General features: G+C 41.2%; 3 protein-coding genes across 5 annotated transcripts; 1 reads left to right on the top strand and 2 right to left on the bottom strand.

The window, feature by feature from the left end:
- The first annotated feature begins 51 nt into the window (after positions 1-51).
- Positions 52-3,084, top strand: LOC144180922 (prosaposin receptor GPR37-like). The gene is made up of 2 exons (XM_077709078.1): positions 52-946; positions 1,966-3,084. Exons 1-2 carry the CDS (start codon positions 272-274, stop codon positions 2,803-2,805), a joined length of 1,515 nt encoding a protein of 504 aa, XP_077565204.1. The 5' UTR covers positions 52-271; the 3' UTR covers positions 2,806-3,084.
- Positions 3,085-6,138: 3,054 nt separating this feature from the next.
- LOC144215970 (hyaluronidase-5-like) lies at positions 6,139-12,285 on the bottom strand. 2 transcript variants are annotated; one of them, XM_077745201.1, is made up of 6 exons: positions 12,169-12,285; positions 11,366-11,518; positions 8,709-9,363; positions 7,819-8,088; positions 7,665-7,754; positions 6,139-6,937 (listed from the first exon to the last, which is right to left on the bottom strand). In XM_077745201.1, exons 3-6 carry the CDS (start codon positions 9,354-9,356, stop codon positions 6,509-6,511), a joined length of 1,437 nt encoding a protein of 478 aa, XP_077601327.1. In that variant the 5' UTR covers positions 9,357-9,363; positions 11,366-11,518; positions 12,169-12,285; the 3' UTR covers positions 6,139-6,508. The 2 variants fall into 2 exon arrangements, with proteins under 2 accessions (XP_077601327.1, XP_077601328.1); XM_077745202.1 differs by lacking the exon at positions 12,169-12,285 and having other exon boundaries at positions 11,366-11,581.
- Positions 12,286-13,608: 1,323 nt separating this feature from the next.
- Positions 13,609-17,845, bottom strand: LOC144215876 (hyaluronidase-5-like). Of its 2 annotated transcripts, none has more exons than XM_077745068.1 (6): positions 17,628-17,845; positions 17,106-17,256; positions 15,867-16,521; positions 14,920-15,189; positions 14,767-14,856; positions 13,609-14,037 (listed from the first exon to the last, which is right to left on the bottom strand). In XM_077745068.1, the coding sequence occupies exons 3-6, from the start codon at positions 16,512-16,514 to the stop codon at positions 13,705-13,707; spliced, it is 1,341 nt and encodes a 446-aa protein (XP_077601194.1). In that variant the 5' UTR covers positions 16,515-16,521; positions 17,106-17,256; positions 17,628-17,845; the 3' UTR covers positions 13,609-13,704. The 2 variants fall into 2 exon arrangements, with proteins under 2 accessions (XP_077601194.1, XP_077601195.1); XM_077745069.1 differs by having other exon boundaries at positions 17,106-17,218.
- Between the last annotated feature and the right edge of the window lie 595 nt (positions 17,846-18,440).

Here is an 18,440-nt window from a genome sequence, read left to right as displayed (position 1 = left end):
AACCTCACCCTCTGTAGTCCGCCCCCAATGTGCCCCTCCATTTCACCAGTCTTTTCCATCTCGCCACACCGATCTGCGAGCGCCTCTAACCGGCTGCGCCTGCTGACATCCCCCGCCTCCGGTTCACTTATTTCATAGGTGCAAATTTAATAACGGATACCATGAACTTTTTTCAATTGATGATTTAAGACAACTCTCCTGAAATAAAGTTAACATGGATCGCGCGTCGTGGGACTCGCAACGCCGGTTTTGGCTTTAACGGAACCACGCCATGGTGCCCCTCCTAACCCGGCTGATATGCGTGTGGATCTGCGCCGAGGTCGTGGCCACATATTCGGCTCCACACAATCCACGATCTCGGGATGTCCTCGAATCCGTACCAGAGGCGTCCAAAGCCACTGTGGTCCTTCTATCAACCCCAGTGCGTCCTCCTGTTGGACAACCGGCTTTACGCGAGGATGTGGCGGTGCCCAAGAAGCCGAGAAGTAAGCGACTCCGCCGGCGAGCTGCCGCCGTTGCCTCGCCTTCCATCATGGCACAGGAGCAAGATCCTGAAGTTCTCGGGACCACCAATGCTAGTGACTACGACGACTACCAGCGGCTGGGGTCGACTGATGCTCCGCCGTTCGATCCGGGAACCCCGCGGAGCAAAGTGAAGCGGGTGATGAACCCCTTTTACCCCCTGGATGCTGCGGCTTGCGGGGCCTACGCTTTGTTGGTAGCCGCCTTGGTGGTGGTTTGTGTGGGCGTGCTGGGCAACGTGTCGCTGATGTGCATGGTGTGTCACAACTACTACATGAGGAGCATCTCCAACTCGCTACTGGCTAACATGGCCCTGTGGGACTTTATGGTGCTTTTCTTGTGCCTGCCGCTGGTCCTCTTCCACGCCCTCACTGACAACTGGATGTTGGGGGAAACTGCATGCAGGCTCGTCCCCTACCTGGAGGTGAGCACCTCGCCTGGCTAATTTTAAGGGAGAACAAATGCAGTTATTTCATCTCATCTCATCTAATTTTCTGAACCGCTTTCTCCTCATTAGTGGGGGGTGCTGGAGCCAATCCCAGCCGTCTCCGGGCCAGAGGCGGGGACACCCTGAATTGGTGGTCAACCGAATGCAGGGTACAAGGAGACTGCCAACTATGCACACTCACACCCATACCCAGGGGCAATTTAGAAGGTCCAATCAGCTTAACCATGCATGATTTTTGGAATGTGGGAGGAAACCGGAGTACCCGGAGGAAACTCACGAGGCCCAGGGAGAACATGTAAATTCCACACAGATGGATGTGACCTGGATTTGAACCAAGGACCCTAGAGCTGTGAGGATCTGACACACCTGTGCACAAGACTACCACTGTGTTTTGTGTTTAACATGATTTTATAAAGCCTACCAGAGGCAGTCAAAGGAAAACAAATGATTTACATACTTCAGATAATTAATGGTAGGATGCATTTCTGCATTCAGTGTAATATATGACATTTTTCAAAATTCCCAAGGCAAAATATTTTTTTGCGATCATTATTCTGACTTTTCTTGATCACAAAACCACTAAATTTGGCTAGGATGCTCCTCTTTTCTTTTAGTGGGATGTTAATCCCCCCTGTTAAACAAGCATTAAGGCAACAATATTATTGTGGCCATTGCAACATGGCAGACAGCATTAAAGCAGATTTCCCTGATTAATCTGATCAACATGAGGATAAGTAAAGCGCACACCTGCTATCATGTGATGCGCTTCTGGCCATTCACAACACAGATAACAATTAATGAGAAGCGCACAGAAAACAATCCACTCAGATGTTTTTTTTTTGTCTTTGTCTTTCAAACCATTCTTAAGTTTTAAATATTTGTTTTATTATGCAACATGTCCTGTTGAGATGAACATTTAAGACTATTTATTTTTATATATGTAACACATTTTGTGGATTTTTGTCCTTTGTCTGATGTGTGATCCTCTTCCCCAGGTGGCATCTCTTGGGGTGACGACATTCACTCTGTGCGCACTATGCATCGATCGCTTCCGAGCTGCCGCTAATGTGCGTTCATATTACGAGATGACGGACAACTGGGCGTCCACCACTGCCAAACTGGCCGTCATCTGGGTGGGCGCCCTGCTGCTCGCTCTACCCGAACTTCTCATCCGCCAGCTGGTGACAGAAGAAACCGACACCTCCGACGACGGCGTCAGGGCGGTGTTTGAACGCTGCGTAGTGCGAGTGTCCACCCACCTGCCGGACACACTTTACGTACTGGGTCTAACGTACGGTGGCGCTCGCCTGTGGTGGTTTTTCGGCTGCTACTTTTGCCTCCCCACGCTATTCACCATATTCTGCTCGCTAGCCACCGCACACAAGATTCGTAGAGCCGAACGGTCGGAAGCGCCCACTCGCGGCACCAAGAAGCAGATACGACTGGAGAGCCAAATGAACTGCACAGTGGTGGCGCTTGCCATCCTCTATGGCTTCTGTCTCATTCCCGAGAATGTGTGCAATGTGATTGTGGCCTACATGGCAGCGGGGGTCCCGCCTAGGACACTGGACATCCTGCATCTGCTGAGCCAGCTATTATTGTTCTGCAAGTCGGCCGCCGCCCCTCTGCTGGTCCTATGCTTGTGCGAGCCTTTTCGACGGGCGTTCTTAGACTGCTGCTGCTGTTGCTGCCGAGAGTGTGCCAGTCCAAGCCCTGGGTCCAACGCGAATGCTGGTGGTGACACCAACAATGCGCTGGAATTAACGAACTGTGATGCCACCCCCAATGATGGGGAGACGTCCACCACCTATGCAACTGTGGGGACACACTGCTGAGAGACATATAGGTTCACCTTGATAGATCATACAATTTTTCCTTGATGTCATTTGACAAAAATAGTTTGTTTACACGTGAAACAGAAAGCATCCATTTCTCTAGTTGATAACGTTGCCATATGTCAGGACTTGGAAACTGGTAGTTAAACGCGGGCATAAAGTCAGAAGTCACGTATCGTAGCAGTCAGTCATTTTACAAGTCACTACTGTGGATATGCAATCGCCAAAAGAGCAATTTTGACCTGTTTCACTCAAGCAAATTTACTTGCAGCTATATAAATGATATTCATTAACTAAAATTGTCCCTTTGTGTTTGTTTATATTTGTGGTTTATCTAATTACAACCAGACACAAAGGAGTTAAAGGGGAGAGACAGAACAAAGTAGAGAATAGGAATAAACACTACATGAAAATAGGCAGTTTGACAGATGTATGACACATAGTAGTCATAACTTTCAATTATGGAGCAGATTACCAGTGAAGAAGTTGGACTCCAGCCATTGACCAGACTGATCCAAAAGGTATTCACACCACTTCACTTTAACCACATTTTTTGTTTTGTTTACAGCCTTATTCCAAATGGATTTGCGGACACACCGGCTTGATCTTCTTAGTTATGTATTTTTTTATTTATATTTTGGGTAGGGTGAGGGGTGCCAGGTCACCTCGTCACTGCTTGGACCATTTTTTAACTCCACCCAGCTGGCAGTGTGAATACAAGGCCCACTATTGTCCTTATGGCCCGCCCGCCCGCCACCGTGTGAACGAGCCCACAGAGCTCTGACACTGATGTATTGTGTTCCTTCTGGATGGCAAACAAGCACCAAAATATCCCAAACAAGCATTAGTTGGCATTGAAATTGCAGCACTCCATGTACAAAATGTCTGTGCTGTGACTCACATAGAACACATTCACATGTTGAAAAGTTATTGTTATCATGTTACTTGGTTAATCATTATTTAATGGCATAAAATTCCATTGAGAGCCATTGTTGTGACTTTGGCAAGCCTGTGTAGTTCGTGTTTGAGTCTTTGTGGTTCTGGCTTGTGTCCCCCACCCCTGCTCCAGCAATTAGACAGGCCCCATTTATTGGTTTCAATGAGGTGCCAGCGACAGCACTTGTTGCTCATACATTGCCATAACCACATGGAGGTCCTAGTAAGTACAGTGGGTTGTGGTCTGAGAGAGGGTTCACAGCTATGGGGCCCTGGGTTCATATCAAGGTCAGTCCATCTGTGTGGGTTTTCTCCAGGTACTCCGGTTTCCTCCCACATTCCGAAAACATAGATGGTAGGCTGATTGGACATGTTAAATTGCCCTTAGGTATGAGTTTGACAATGAATGGTTGTCCATCTCCTGCGATCGGCTTGCCACCCTAGTGAGGATAAAGCGGTTCAGAAAAAAAAAGAGTGCCAAAACGAGCTATGCACCACAAGCTCAGTTTTTCCATTATTATTATTATTATCATTATTCTTATTGTTGTTGTTTTTATTCCACATATGTACTTGAACTTCATGGGTGCTAATAATGGCGAGGCTGATATTAAGCTTTGAAGAGAACGTTCCTGTTGTTTTCACAATACATAATTTTAATAAGCCCCAGCACCGCTCACAATGCCCCTCCCGCCATGACAAGCGGTTCAGAAAATGAATGAACGAATATATATATATGAAATAATGTCACAATAAACCCAACATGTAATGTCCTTAAACATTGGCAACTGAAAATGATTAAAGGGGTATAATGGGTAAAGATATATTAGGCTGTTTCTAAACCAGCAACTTGTTGCCATATTTGATTCCCAAACCAGCATCCTGTCAAAATACTTGCACATGTACATGTCAAAGCTGCAATATTGCAAAATCTGCCTCTTCTTTGAACAACATAATCAAACACCTTCCCCCTGACCCACCCTGCTCCCCCTCCAGTGCTGCATCGAGGCGTAAATCAGTTTTTGTGCGAAATATCTGTGGGAAATTTTCCGACGGTCCAATTAGCACATGAAAGAAACTTGCAAGGAACAATGGTCACTAGTGTATTGGCTAGTCCTTTGCTTGTGTTCTTCTGGATTCATGATGGTGCCACCCCTCTCTAATGGTACAAGTGGTTAATGATGGGGGTTGGGAGGTAAATTCCCTTAGTGGCGCATCACTTTGGGCAGCTGGTGACCTAGAAAGCTTACCGCCAAAGAAGAATGGGGACAATTAAGCTCTTCTAGAGCCCCAACGACCCCATCATCTTCTCAGAAGAGATTACCCACAATTGATAGATTTAAATAACACGGCTTTTAATGGAGGCATTCATGAAATAAATATTGTAGTCAATGCATAAGATGTTCTCTGATAAACAAAAGTTTGACTGTTGTGGACTTTTAGGTTTGCTAACTATTTAAATAAGAACAAGAGAGAAAAAGTCAAGTGTTCTGTGGAATGTCATCTTCATGCTCTTGAACAAAGACTGTGTTTCATGACAGTTCATACATTCTATAAAGCAAACCCTTTGTTTTTGTCTGCGGTTACCCCACCATCTTTTGGGAGAAAAAAAATCTAACAAGTTGCATAAGAAAGGAAGCGTTCATTTACTCTTTGATAAAAGCTTATACAAACATAAGAAGTTACTGCTGGGATGAAGCTCTGTTTCCCGCTAGTGGACAAAAATCTCCATTACAAGCTCTGGTTTCTTCTAGCAGAACTTTGACAGACAAATAAATATACTGTGGCCAACGTGTCATTCATGCTCAGAATACATTTCATTTTCTGAATGCCCTATGTGAGTAAATATGTGCTGTGTTGTAAAGTTTTGTATTGCTTAAAAAGGGAAATTGCAATCATTAATAAGTGGAGCAATTGGCCGAGATTGAGTGTTTACTACCTCTATCAAAAGGCCCTGCCGTTGGTACAGTGGTTTTTCACCTGACCCCGCGAGGGATAGATTCCCTTTGTTGGCAAGGATTATCGGTGAGGATGTTAGTCTGTCTCTGTGTGCCACACAACTGACTGGTGAGCAGTTTAGGGTGTAGTCTGTAGTTTTAACACTAATGTATACCAAACAAAACCAGAAAATATATTATAATAAATAAATATTGCCTGATAGCTAGACACCGAACACAGGTTGTTGCATTTTTTTTAATGATTGTACTGGCAGAGGGTGTGGTTCTTTGACTGTTTTTGGCTCGGTGTCTAACGTGTTCCCCACCCTTGGCATAATGTGAACATACAAAGAGATAATAGTGGGAAGTTATCAAAGGATGCATTCTTTAGCCTGCACATAAATCAGTGGTGTCAGTGAACATTAAGGTTTTACAACTAAGAGACAGGCTTTTTGTTCATTCATACAGAATAAAATGTTTTTATTTGGGGTCATCATAAAACAGAAATCGAGTTTCTTACCTCTTATACAGAGATTAGATTACATCATTGTTCAGATTTTGAGATCAAACTCATGTACAATTAAGTGCCTTTTTGATAGGATAGAACATTGCTGCACATACAACATAATTATCCTTAACAACCATACTAGCTATAAAACAAAGCCCAAGTTCAAAACCATACATAAATATTTTTTAAATAGGCTTCAAAATAAAACACTGGACACATAAATTATTAAAATTTGAGCAACATAGAGACCCATTTAGGATCCAGAGAAGTAAGAGAGGCCAGATCAAGTGAATTTGCAAAATAAGCAGAAACTAAAAAAAAAGTATTATCCCAACAGATGTTGGACCCAAAGCGTAGCAGCGACAATCAGGATGAAGTGAGGCTCTACGACTGGAAGACACGACCTTGAGTGACTTCCGGCATAGAAGTTGTCATGGATGGCATTCAGAATCTTGGGGGAATAGCACGGCAACTCATTGTAGCACATGCAGTCAAAATGCTGACGGAACCAGTCCACGTCATCTTGGGACAAACCACCGCCGCCGACTGTAAGCGGGCCAAGACGGTGCCTTCGCTCGATGCGGTAGCGGCGCGGGTCCAGGTGGAGGTAGACGTTCTCGTCCCAGCGTTTACGCACGCAGCGGCCACGACTCTGGCATAGTGCTTCACTGCACAGCCTGGTCGCCGTGGTGACGTTAAGGATGTACGGGTTCATCACGTTCTGCAAGTGGCGACGGGCATCAAAGCACGAGTCCTGCGAGAGCAAACAAAATGGTGTCAACTCAAGGTAAAGGATTGTAAGAATGGTTGCTTTTCAACTTGCTGCCTTGCTATCTGTGTTAATCTGTGAGTCATGTGGCATGAGCTGTGTGGCCTTGAGGTTTAATTTATTTATATCTCCCAAACAGTCCCATTAAGTCCCACCTTCCTCCACCAATCAAGAGAATGAGACTGTCCAATCTTCCTTAGTGAGAACTAACTGTATCTGTTATTTTTTTGTAGTAGTAAACATAACATTTAAGGTTCTTAAATCAAGGGTCACTAACTCTGGTCCTCAATGGCACTTATCCAGTCTGTTTTCCATATCTCCTCTTATCTGGCTTCTGGGAAATAATGGTGAATTGGTCCTTTGATTCAGGTGAGTTTGAGGAGGGGAAACATGGGAAAACAGGGCATGCCCTCAAGAACTGGAGTTGGTGAGCCATCTTAGATAATAGTGATTACAACTAATTCGGGTCAAAAAAATCTCACTGGAACTTTTTTTACCCGTCTGTGCTCAGATCCTGTTTGCTTTCCATTTGCAGGAAATAACATGGTTAGCTAAGTGCATCGAAAAGGGTTATAAATCTAAGGTATTGTCACCGAGTGAATCACAACCACACCTGACGCCCACCTTTTGAGGTAGATTCATCCACACTTCTGAAACTAATCCAATATTTGCTTTGTAGACATCCGATAGGAAACATTATTCAACGTAATACCTCGCTTTCTGGGACGTCCATGTCTCCCCAGGAAACCACGCCAGCGGCGCCTAGAGCGGCCGCCTCACCGATGGTGTTCACCAAGTCCATCTAACAAGGAAATAAAAACCAATGAAATGGGATAGCCAACCAACATTTTTAGCAACACACCAACCTCTGACATGTATATGTCTGTGCTGTCCTTGTAGACAGGACGAATGTAGGGATAAACAGGAATGGAATACGAGTGGTTTGCGAGCGTTGACACCCGGACTGCTTCGGCCAGACGATGGCGCACAAATTGTCGTGCTTGAACCGAGTCTCTCAGGGCCAACTCCAGGTAGATAGACGGGTAGAGGGCAGTGGATTCGCCCCAGAGCCACAACAGCTCATCGTTGCGCTCCTTCTCAATTTCGGGACACTCGCCACTGAACTCTGTCATGTCCTGTTTGTAAGTAGGGGAAGAAGTTACTGATTTCATGCCTTTGCCATGACAAATCCTTGCACAATGATACAATCTTTTTTAATATTACAATGTGACACAAAGTTATTTTTAATTCGTCAATAAGATACAATTTCGACCTTTGTTAAGCAATTCATTTCAATCCAAGTGGATGCATTCTTAAATTTCCACTAAATTTAGCATTACTATTGTTTTTAAATACTAGCAATATGATTTTCATCACAATTTGATCCTTCTACTATATTTATAGACAATTGTGATTTTTGTATATGATCAAATTGGACAAAAGCATAGATGTATCAAATAATTACAAAATCTTTATTTGACACTAAAGTAAAAAAAATGTTTTAGTTTTGAACATATAACTTTTGTGCAAATAATCCTTTGTCCACACCTGCTTTAATTCCAAGTATGAATTGGTGCATTAAAAAAAAAAAAATTAAGTTATTCAAGTTAGAACCATCTATTGTTTACTTTGACCAAAAATACCAGAGTTCTCAGATCAATTTTGACTCCACATAAGAATTGTGCAATGCATCACAGAATCAACTTTTTAAAACCACTTACTAAAACTACTTACATATGAAAAGTACTGTCCTTACCTGGTTGTAGTCATAGTTGTAGCAGTCGGGATAAAGATAGTAACCCCACAGCCGTTTGGGCCTCAAACGTTTCCCAATAAGCAGTGAACGCAAAAAGTAGCGCTTGGCAGCACGCTCAAACAACATCTTGGCCCGGTCCTCTGCTTGATCATCGGTCAAGCTGGCATTCCTGGCCTTAACCCTGTCGATGGAGATTTCCCTATAGATGTCTTTGCTGCCCCAGTTGCGAATCCACTGTGGGCGCCACTCCTCCAAGTCCAGAACAGCCAGACCCGGATAGTCATCCGGGATGTAGAAGTCAATATCGTCCTCAGCCAGCTCGCGGTGCTCTTTGAGGTCCACTAACTGGGGCAAGCCCTCGTCCACAAATTCACCAGTGTCTTCGTCCACGTACGGGACGATCCCAAAGCGGTCGGTGTAGAAGATGGAGACACTCTGGTTGGTGGCGGATTTGAGGGTGCTGCTCACCAGGTGGAAGTGCGACAGGTCGAGCGGTAGACCGAAGCGACTCTCGCACAACTCGGTGGGTGCGTTCCACGTGAACAAGAACGGGTGGTTGGGCTTGAGGGGCGGAGATGTCCATGGAGAAGCACCACAGGAGCCCAGGAAACAACACATTGCGAGCACAACAGCCAAATTTGGCTGCATTGTCAAGCTGTACAAAAATAACACATTTTAGTTCTTGAAAGCCTCTAGGTTGCCTTTTTAATCAATTATTTTTTGCCCAACTGGATAACAATTTCCTATACAAAGTTCGACTTGTACATTACCTTAGAAATGACTAATGTTTTTGAGGAAGGATTCTTGCCCCATCTATTTTTAATAACTTTTAATAAAAGATATGTCCCAGAAAACCCCAAATTGTGTAAATAAATCTTAAAAATAAACATCCAAGGCCAGAATTGATTAGCAGATTAGTAGTTACTTTCCATAGTGAAATTCCTTTCATTTTTTTTAATTGGTTATTTATTTATTAGTTATTGTGATTATTCATGAACCATTAATTTGTGTTTGTTGTTATATTGTGCACTTTAAGGTGAGGCTTTAAATCTCATTCTACTTCTATAATGACAATAAAAGCATTCCATATAATTCAATTGTATTCATTGATTCTAAAGGGAGAAAAACATGAGTTGAATGACTGACTTGTAAAAGCAAGTTTTTCTATTCACCACTTTAATTGTAACCATTACTCACTAATGAATATTGAGTAATTGGTGCCACACACAAAGAAAAAAAATAGCCCATGGATGTTCCATAAGTCGGCACTTTTGTTGTACATGTCTGAACATAAGAGCTCACATTTATTTCATACTTTTTGCCTCTGGCAGTGTATGACAGTTAGTCGTAGAAATCCTCCCATGTGTATTGCCCAACAAAGACACAATAAATGTGAGCCCTGTGGAATAAAAAGTAGCTATCCAAGTTGAGTTAGCGGAAAAACACTTAAGTATTGCAATCAATGCTTGAGTGACTTCAAAGCGGAAGTCGTAAATATGCAATGCAGTATTTTTTTTCCTGCGGGCTAAACAAGACTATACATGGCGGAATTACTAATGAATTTTTAAATTAAAAAGCAATGTATTTTTAGTTATTTTCCATTTTAGTGTACTTGCACAAAACTTTAGTTTCTTGTAAAACTTATTTAGTGGGAAAACACTTTGTGGAGTAGCACCACCAATTTTGTTATACACAGCTGTGTGTGACAACAATAAAGGATTTTGATTTGATTTAATTTGCGCACTTGATCATAGTCACACATTATTTTTGAATGCCAATTTTTGAGAGCTTTTTTCTCTCATTTTAGACAAGTTAGATTTGACTGAATTTCATCAAAAATAAGAGCTTATGACTTAAATTGGCAACACACTGATTTCTTTTGTTTTTTTTATTAATTCAAAACATTTTAATACCCTTAATATTTGAGCACTCCATCATCTAAATTTTAAAATGGATTTTGCTCAAGTTTTAATTGCTTTGATTGAGCTTTTGGCGCTATTCAGAGGCATTTCAATTAAATCATCACTTAATCTTTGTTATTTGGGTATAATGCTTAATTGCAATTAGATTTCTTTTACAATGTTGAGATTTATTAAAAGATTTTCACATTAGAAATAGCCCAATACAATAGTTACACTATTGCTGATGAAAACATTTATGAATTTGTCAATTTTTTTCTCCCACAAGCCAACTTTTTCTTTTTAAATTGTTTTCCCTTCCCAATGTTAAAATGTCCAATAAACTTCAAAGCATTATTCTATTCTGTTCAATTTTATTCCATTTTTGCCGGATGTTTATCAAACAATATCCAATTATTTTTACTGGATGGCATTTTGATTAAAATGAACCCTTTTATTGTACCCCAAAATAGAACTTTTATTGCTCTACACTTGTAATTGAATGCGAATCAGACTGCTGTCCGAATCTCATTTTAAATTATGGAACGATATTTCCGACCATTCTATGGCAATAAACATTCATGCTATGAGGCAATTGCATATCTTGACATTTTAGGGGTGTTTACAAGGTCATGGGATAGGCCCCGTAACAGGAGCGATCAGGTCTCTAGGCAGATAACCAACCCCCCAGACCCCCACTCTTAAGTTAACGTCAGCTAATTAACCATTCTGGACTTAATCAAAGAAGTCATTACCAACCTGCTGTTGGTCTCACGCAGAGAATCTCACAGGCTTGGAAGTCCTCACTGAGTGAACAGTTGCACTTCAAGACAGTTCTTAGTTCTTTGGCTAGAATGTCCTTGACGCGCTCCCCCTCAAAAAAATGAGACGAGATCAAGCCTTCCTCGAGCTCTGCGGGAGGAGGATGTTGAAAAGATGAGCTCCCACAGGACACAAATTGTGTGGACACATCAACACGTTTGTCCGGACACGTTAGGAATGTTAGGAAAGTTTGGTCAATACCAGTAAGAAACAGGAAGTGGGGAGAAAAAAAGAGGAAAATAAACATCTCTATTCAATTTTAAAGAAGAAAGAAAAGGGGAAAGAACACTAATTTCCAAATAAAAGTCTGTCAAAAATCAGAATTAGAAGTAAAGATATATTCAATTTATTTTAGTTTCAAATGTATATCTACAATTTCTGAAAATTCAACATTTTAAACAATTTTAGAAAAATTATGAATTTATTTTAATTTCAAGTGGCCATTATGAGTATTCTTAGACTACTCAAAATTCAGCATTTAAAACTTTTTTCATTCATCCTCCATACCATTTATACCATCTAGTATGCACTAAAATGGGCATGTCTGTCATAAAAGGAACTCTTAAAAGATCCCCAAATGTCAGGCATCAACAGACAAGAAATTAATCAAGGAGCTTTAGGTTCAGTTATCAATGACATTTTCAACATTATACGGGTTAATCAAAAATCAAGGGCAAATAATATTTGTATCAGAATTATCATTCAAACAAAAGCATAAAACCCTCAACATATCTCCTTACCTCCACTGCAGCAGGCTCAGCTGTTGTGCATCTGACTGATTGAGGACTTTAATGTTTATAAGACTGTTAAGCTTTTTCTAACTCAAGCTTTGTGATAACACAAATTGTATATAAAGACATAAAAAACGGTACTATTTAAGCATTGTGGCATCATTGGTCATCAACACTAAAAATAACAATCTGTGCTCACACTCTCATTAATGCATGTCATTGCTTTTAATAACTTTTCTTATCTTGCCTATGTATGTGTCCAAATTGTGAGCAGGTGGGAGAATGGTGATTGGTTGACTCGGCCTGATTGCCATTAAAATATTGGTCAGAACAACAATGAGAAAATCATGGCTGTGGGGGGCCTTTCCAATCTTTCTTTTCAACTTTGTTTTATTCCAACAGGTGGGTTTGATATGTTTTTTAGTTGCACATTTCTCCGCGCACCACCAAAAAGACTCAAGAAACGTAACAATTGTTTTGAAGCAGACATTCTGTGGTCATTTTTGCAAATTGTTGCCCAATTTCAAGAGGAAAGTACCATCAATAAAGTAATCATGAATTGATAGACAAAACGTTTCGAGGAGACATATCCAAAAAGAAACAAGAAGTCTTTCTTTGTGGTTTGAAATAGCCATTTTATGTCATCTGTCAATGGCAATTGCCTCCTAGTGATGTTTCTAGAGAATTTTGTCACTGTAGAGAGTGTTGGATGAAATAAAATAAAAACTGAAAGACATGGCTGTCATGAGATTCATCCCTTTGGTTTGTTTGCTAAATAATTTGAAAACATTGAAAGTGTTTGCCAAGTATATAAAAGTGACCAAAAAGAGAACAGATAACTACATTCCTTTTTAAAATCATGCACATAAAATATTTGTTTCTATACAAACCAAAATATTAACAAACTTTGATTTACAAGTGATTTGCCAATAGCTCAAATTACCAGTTTATCGAATCAATTTCCATGGAAATGCCACATGAACCCTTGAAAAAAAACTATAATTTTCTTAGAACTATTTAATGAAGGAAATACTAGAAAATTTATTGCATGAACATAAAAAATAAACCATATTGGGTGTTCAAACCTTTTTTGCTGAACAGCTATTTTTTGAAGGTGGCAACCATCCCTTACATCACATCTCAGCTCCCAATACGCAGGTTCTTGTCACCATGACAACAACCCAGTCATTGTTATGAAAAACAAAAAAAGATGAAAAAGCACCGTGCTTTGGACTGTGCATAAAGAAAATGCATTGGTTGACTGTGGTATTAAAATGGGAAAATGTGGTTCCTAAGGACATGCAGGTCATTATTTTGTTGACCAATAGGGAGAAATTTCGAATAAAATGTAGACATGCAGTAATTGTACTTAGACGCACAGTGACGCTGTTTAACAGCTCAAGTTCTACATCAAAATTTACTACACTGATTCAATAAGGGCATCATTCATTCTTACAGAATAAAATGCTTTTATTTGGGGACAGAGAGTCATAAAACAGAAATAAAGTACTACAGAAATTAGAAAACATCATTGCAGTTCAGCTTTTAGAAGTTGTTATGGATGACATTCAGAATCTTGGGAGAAAAGCATGGCAACTCATTGTAGCACATGCAGTCAAAATGGCGACGGAACCAGTCCACGTCATCTTGGGACAAGCCACCGCCGCTGACTGTAAGCGGGCCAAGGCGGTGCCGTTGCTCGATGCGGTAGCGGCGCGGGTCCAGGTGGAGGTAGACGTTCTCGTCCCAACGCTTACGCACGCAGCGGCCACGACTCTGGCATAGTGCTTCACTGCACAGCCTGGTCGCCGTGGTGACGTTGAGGATGTACGGGTTCATCACGTTCTCCAAGTGGCGACGAGCGTCAAAGCAAGAGTCCTGCGAGGGCAAGGAAATGGTGTCAATTCAAGTTATAGGATGGTTAGTCGTTCAACTTGCTGCCTTGCTTTCTGTGTTAATCTGTTCGGCATTTGGCGTGACTGAGGTTTGCTTGTATACATATTTATTTATTCATAACAGCCAAAGAGTCCCATGAAGTCCACCTTTCTCTGCCAACCAAGAGAATGAGATGGTCCAATCTTCCATAGTCAGAAATACCTGCGTCTTTTTTTTCTCTTTTGTTCCAGTAAACATATTTAAAGCTCTTAAATCAAGGGTCACCAACTCTGGTCCTCCAGGGCACTAACCCAGTCTGTTTTCCATATCTCCTCTTATCTGGCTTCTGGAAAAGACACTGAATTGGTCTTTTAATTCAGGTGTGTGAGGAGGGGAAACAAGGAAAACAGGGTGTGCCCTTGAGAACCGGAGTTGGTGAGCAATCTTATATAAGTGATTACAACCAATTTTGGATTGAAAAGGCTCACTGTTTTGACCTTAACCTGCTCACATCCTGTTAGTTTTCCATTTGCAGAAAAAAAAGCCAAGAAAAATGTGTTTGATGGTTTGCTAAGTGCATCGAAAAAGGTCATAAATCTAAGGTAATGTCACTTTGAGTGAATCACAACTGCACCAAACACCCACCTGTGGAGGTAGATTCGCCCACACTTTTGAACCTAATACAATATTTGCTTTGTTGACATCGAGAGGAAACGTTACACAACTTCATACCTCACTTTCAGGGACGTCCATGTCTCCCCAGGAAACCACGCCAGCGGCGCCTAGAGCGGCCGCCTCACCGATGGTGTTCACCAAGTCCATCTAACAATGAAATAAAACCAATGAAATGGAATGGCCAACCAACATTTTTGGCAACGCACTAACCTCTGACATGTATATGTCTGTGGTGTCCTTGTAGACGGGACGAATGTAGGGATAAACAGGAATGGAATACGAGGGCTTTGCAAGCGTCGACACCCGGACTGCTTCGGCCAGACGATGGCGCACAAATTGTCGTGCTTGAACCGAGTCTCTCAGGGCCAACTCCAGGTAGATAGACGGGTAGAGGGCAGTGGATTCACCCCAGAGCCACAACAGCTCATCGTTGCGCTCCTTCTCAATTTCGGGACACTCGCCGCTGAACTCTGTCATGTCCTGTTTGTAAGTAGGGGAAGAAGTTACTGATTTCATACCATTGCCCTGAAAAAAAACCTTTGCACAATGATAATCTTTTTGATATTGCAGGGTAATACAATGTTGCTTTTAATACAATCTTGACCTTTGTTAAGCAGTTCATATTTCAATCCAGATAGACGCATTGTTACATTTATACTAAATTCACCATTAATAGTGTTTTTGGATATTAGATAAATACTAGGGTTGTGTATTGACTCATTTCTGGTGACATAATTCTCATCACAATTTGATCCTTTATACTATATTTTTAAGACAATTATTGTGATTTTTGTATATCACCTTGGGAAAAAAATGATCAAAATGGACTTAAAAGCACAGATATAGTTTTTCTAATACTTTATTTGGCATTGTAGTAAAAAAAAAAAGTTTTTTTGGGGCTATTTCAGTGCATATCATCTTTTGTCCCAACCTGCTTAAATTCCAATTATGAAAGAATGCATTAAAACGCAAAACTTATTCAAGTTAGAACTTTGCAAAAATGCTGAAGTAGAAGTAGAGCCATCTATTGTTTACTTCAACCAAAATTACAGTTTTCAGATGGATTTTTAAAATCAATACGAGAATTGTGCAATGTAATATCACAGAATGAAGCATTTAAAACTACCTTTAGCACATTCTGAATGTACTTTCCTTACCTGGTTGTAGTCGTAGTTATAGCAGTCAGGGTAAAGGTAGTAACCCCACAGCCGTTTGGGCCTCAAGCGTTTCCCAATAAGCAGTGAACGCAAAAAGTAGCGCTTGGCAGCACTCTCGAACAACATCTTGGCCCGGTCCTCTGCCTGCTCATCTGTCAAGCTGGGATTTCTGGCCTTAACCCTGTCGATGGAGATTTCCCTATAGATGTCTTTGCTGCCCCAGTTGCGAATCCACTGGGGGCGCCACTCCTCCAAGTCCAGAACAGCCAGACCCGGATAGTCATCCGGGATGTAGAAGTCAATATCGTCTTCAGCCAGCTCACGGTGCTCTTTGAGGTCCACCAACTGGGGCAAGCCCTCGTCCACAAATTCACCAGTGTCTTCGTCCACGTACGGGACGATCCCAAAGCGGTCGGTGTAGAAGATGGAGACACTCTGGTTGGTGGCGGATTTGAGGGTGCTGCTCACCAGGTGGAAGTGCGACAGGTCGAGCGGTAGACCGAAGCGACTCTCGCATAACTCGGTGGGTGCGTTCCACGTGAACAAGAATGGGTGGTTGGGCTTGATAGGCGGAGATGTCCATGGAGAAGCACCACAGGAGCCCAGGAAACAACACATTGCGAGCACAACAGCCAAATTTGGCTGCATTGTCAAGCTGCACAAAAATAACACATTTTAATTCTTGAAAGCCTCTAGGTTGCCTTTTTAATCAATTACTTTTTGTCCAACTGGATAACAATTTCCTATACAAAGTTAGACTTGTACATTACCTTAGAAATGATTAACATATTTGTGGAAGGATTCTTGCCCCATCTATTTTGAAATACTTTAAATACAAATGTTCCAAGTACAATTTATAGCTTTAAATCTCATTCTACTCGTATAATGACAATAAAAGCATTCCATTTAATTCAATTGTATTCATTGATTCTAAGGCAAAAAAACACGAGTCAAATGACTGACTTGTAAAAGCAAGTTTTTCTATTCACCAATTGTAATTGTAACCATTACCCACTCAAATGAATATTGAGTAATTGGTGCAACATAAAGAAAAAGATTAGGCCACGGATGTTCCATGTCTGACATAAGACTTTAGTGTTTTTTACAAGGTCATGGCATAGGCCCCGTAACAGGAGTGGTCATTTCTCTAGGTAGATAACCAGACCCCCAAGCCCTAATTCTTAAATTAACTTCAACTAATTAATCAATCTGGACTTAATCAAAGAAGTCATTACTAACCTGCTGTTGGGCTCACGCAGAGAATCTCACAGGCTTGGAAGTCCTCACTGAGTGAATACTTGCGTCAAGACAGTTGTTCGTTCTTAAACTAGAATGTCCTTGATGCTCTCCCCCTCAGAAAAGTGATACAAGATCAAGCCTTCTTCGTACTCTGCGGGAGGAGGATGTTGAAAAGAGGAGCTCCCACAGGATACAAATTGTGGATACATCAACACATTTGTCCGATCACATTAGGAATGTGAGGAAAGTTTGGTCAGGTTTTTTTTTTCCATTCATTTATTCATCCTCCATACCATTTATCCCATTTAACAGACACTTTAATGGGCCTGTCTGTCATTAAAAGCCCCCCCCCCCCCCCCCCCCCCCCCAAAGATCCCCAAAAGCCAGGCATCAACAGACAGTTCAGTTATCAATGACATTTTCAACATTATACAGATTAATGAAAATCAAAGACAAAGAATATTAATGCTTAATAATTAGTCATTCAAACAAACGATCAAAATTCTCAACATATCTTCTTACCTCAGGCTTAGCTGTTGTGGATATGACTGACTGAGGACTTGGATGTTTATAAGGCTGATAAGCTTTTTTGAACTCAAGCTTTGTGATAACACAAATAGTAATATAAAGACATACAAAAACTATACTAATTTAGCATCGTGACATCCATCATTGGTCATCGACACCAAACATAACGATTTGTGCTCACAATCACAATAATGCATGTCATTGCTTTTCATAACTTTTCTTATCTTGCCTCTGTGTGTGTGTCCAAATTGTGAGCAGGTGGGAGAATGGTGATTGGTTGACTCGCCCTGATTGCCATCAAATTATTGGTCAGAACAACAACGAGGAAATCATGGCTGTGGGGCGTTTTTCCGATCTTTTCTTTTCAACTTTGTCTTATTCCAACAGGCAGGTTCATCATGTTTTTTAGTTGCACTTGGGTTTCTCAGAGCATCTCCAAAACCTGGTCATTGTTATGAAAAACAATGTAACAGCATGAAAGAGCACATTGCTTTTAGACTGTGCATACAGAACATGCATTGTTTGACTGTGGTATCAAAATGATGGTAAAATGTGGTTCCTAAGAACATGCAAAACTGCATGCAGGTCATTATTTTGTTGACCAATAGGAGGTAATCTCATATAATGTGTGGTCATGCAATAAGTGTACTTAGACTCACGGTAGCGCTGTTTAACAACTCAAGTTCTACATCAAAATTTACTATATACACTGATTCAATGGGGGCATCAAATTTTACTATCATGTGACCTAAAGGTGATGCATTTTGTAAACCGCAATCTACATATTTACCACCCCTGTTCTACTTT

The sequence above is a fragment of the Stigmatopora nigra genome, chromosome 22 (assembly GCF_051989575.1).
Source record: "Stigmatopora nigra isolate UIUO_SnigA chromosome 22, RoL_Snig_1.1, whole genome shotgun sequence".
NCBI classification, from domain to species: domain Eukaryota; kingdom Metazoa; phylum Chordata; class Actinopteri; order Syngnathiformes; family Syngnathidae; genus Stigmatopora; species Stigmatopora nigra.
The sequence above is the reverse complement of the archived record's forward strand: the minus strand, read 5'-3'. Positions and strand labels throughout refer to the sequence as shown.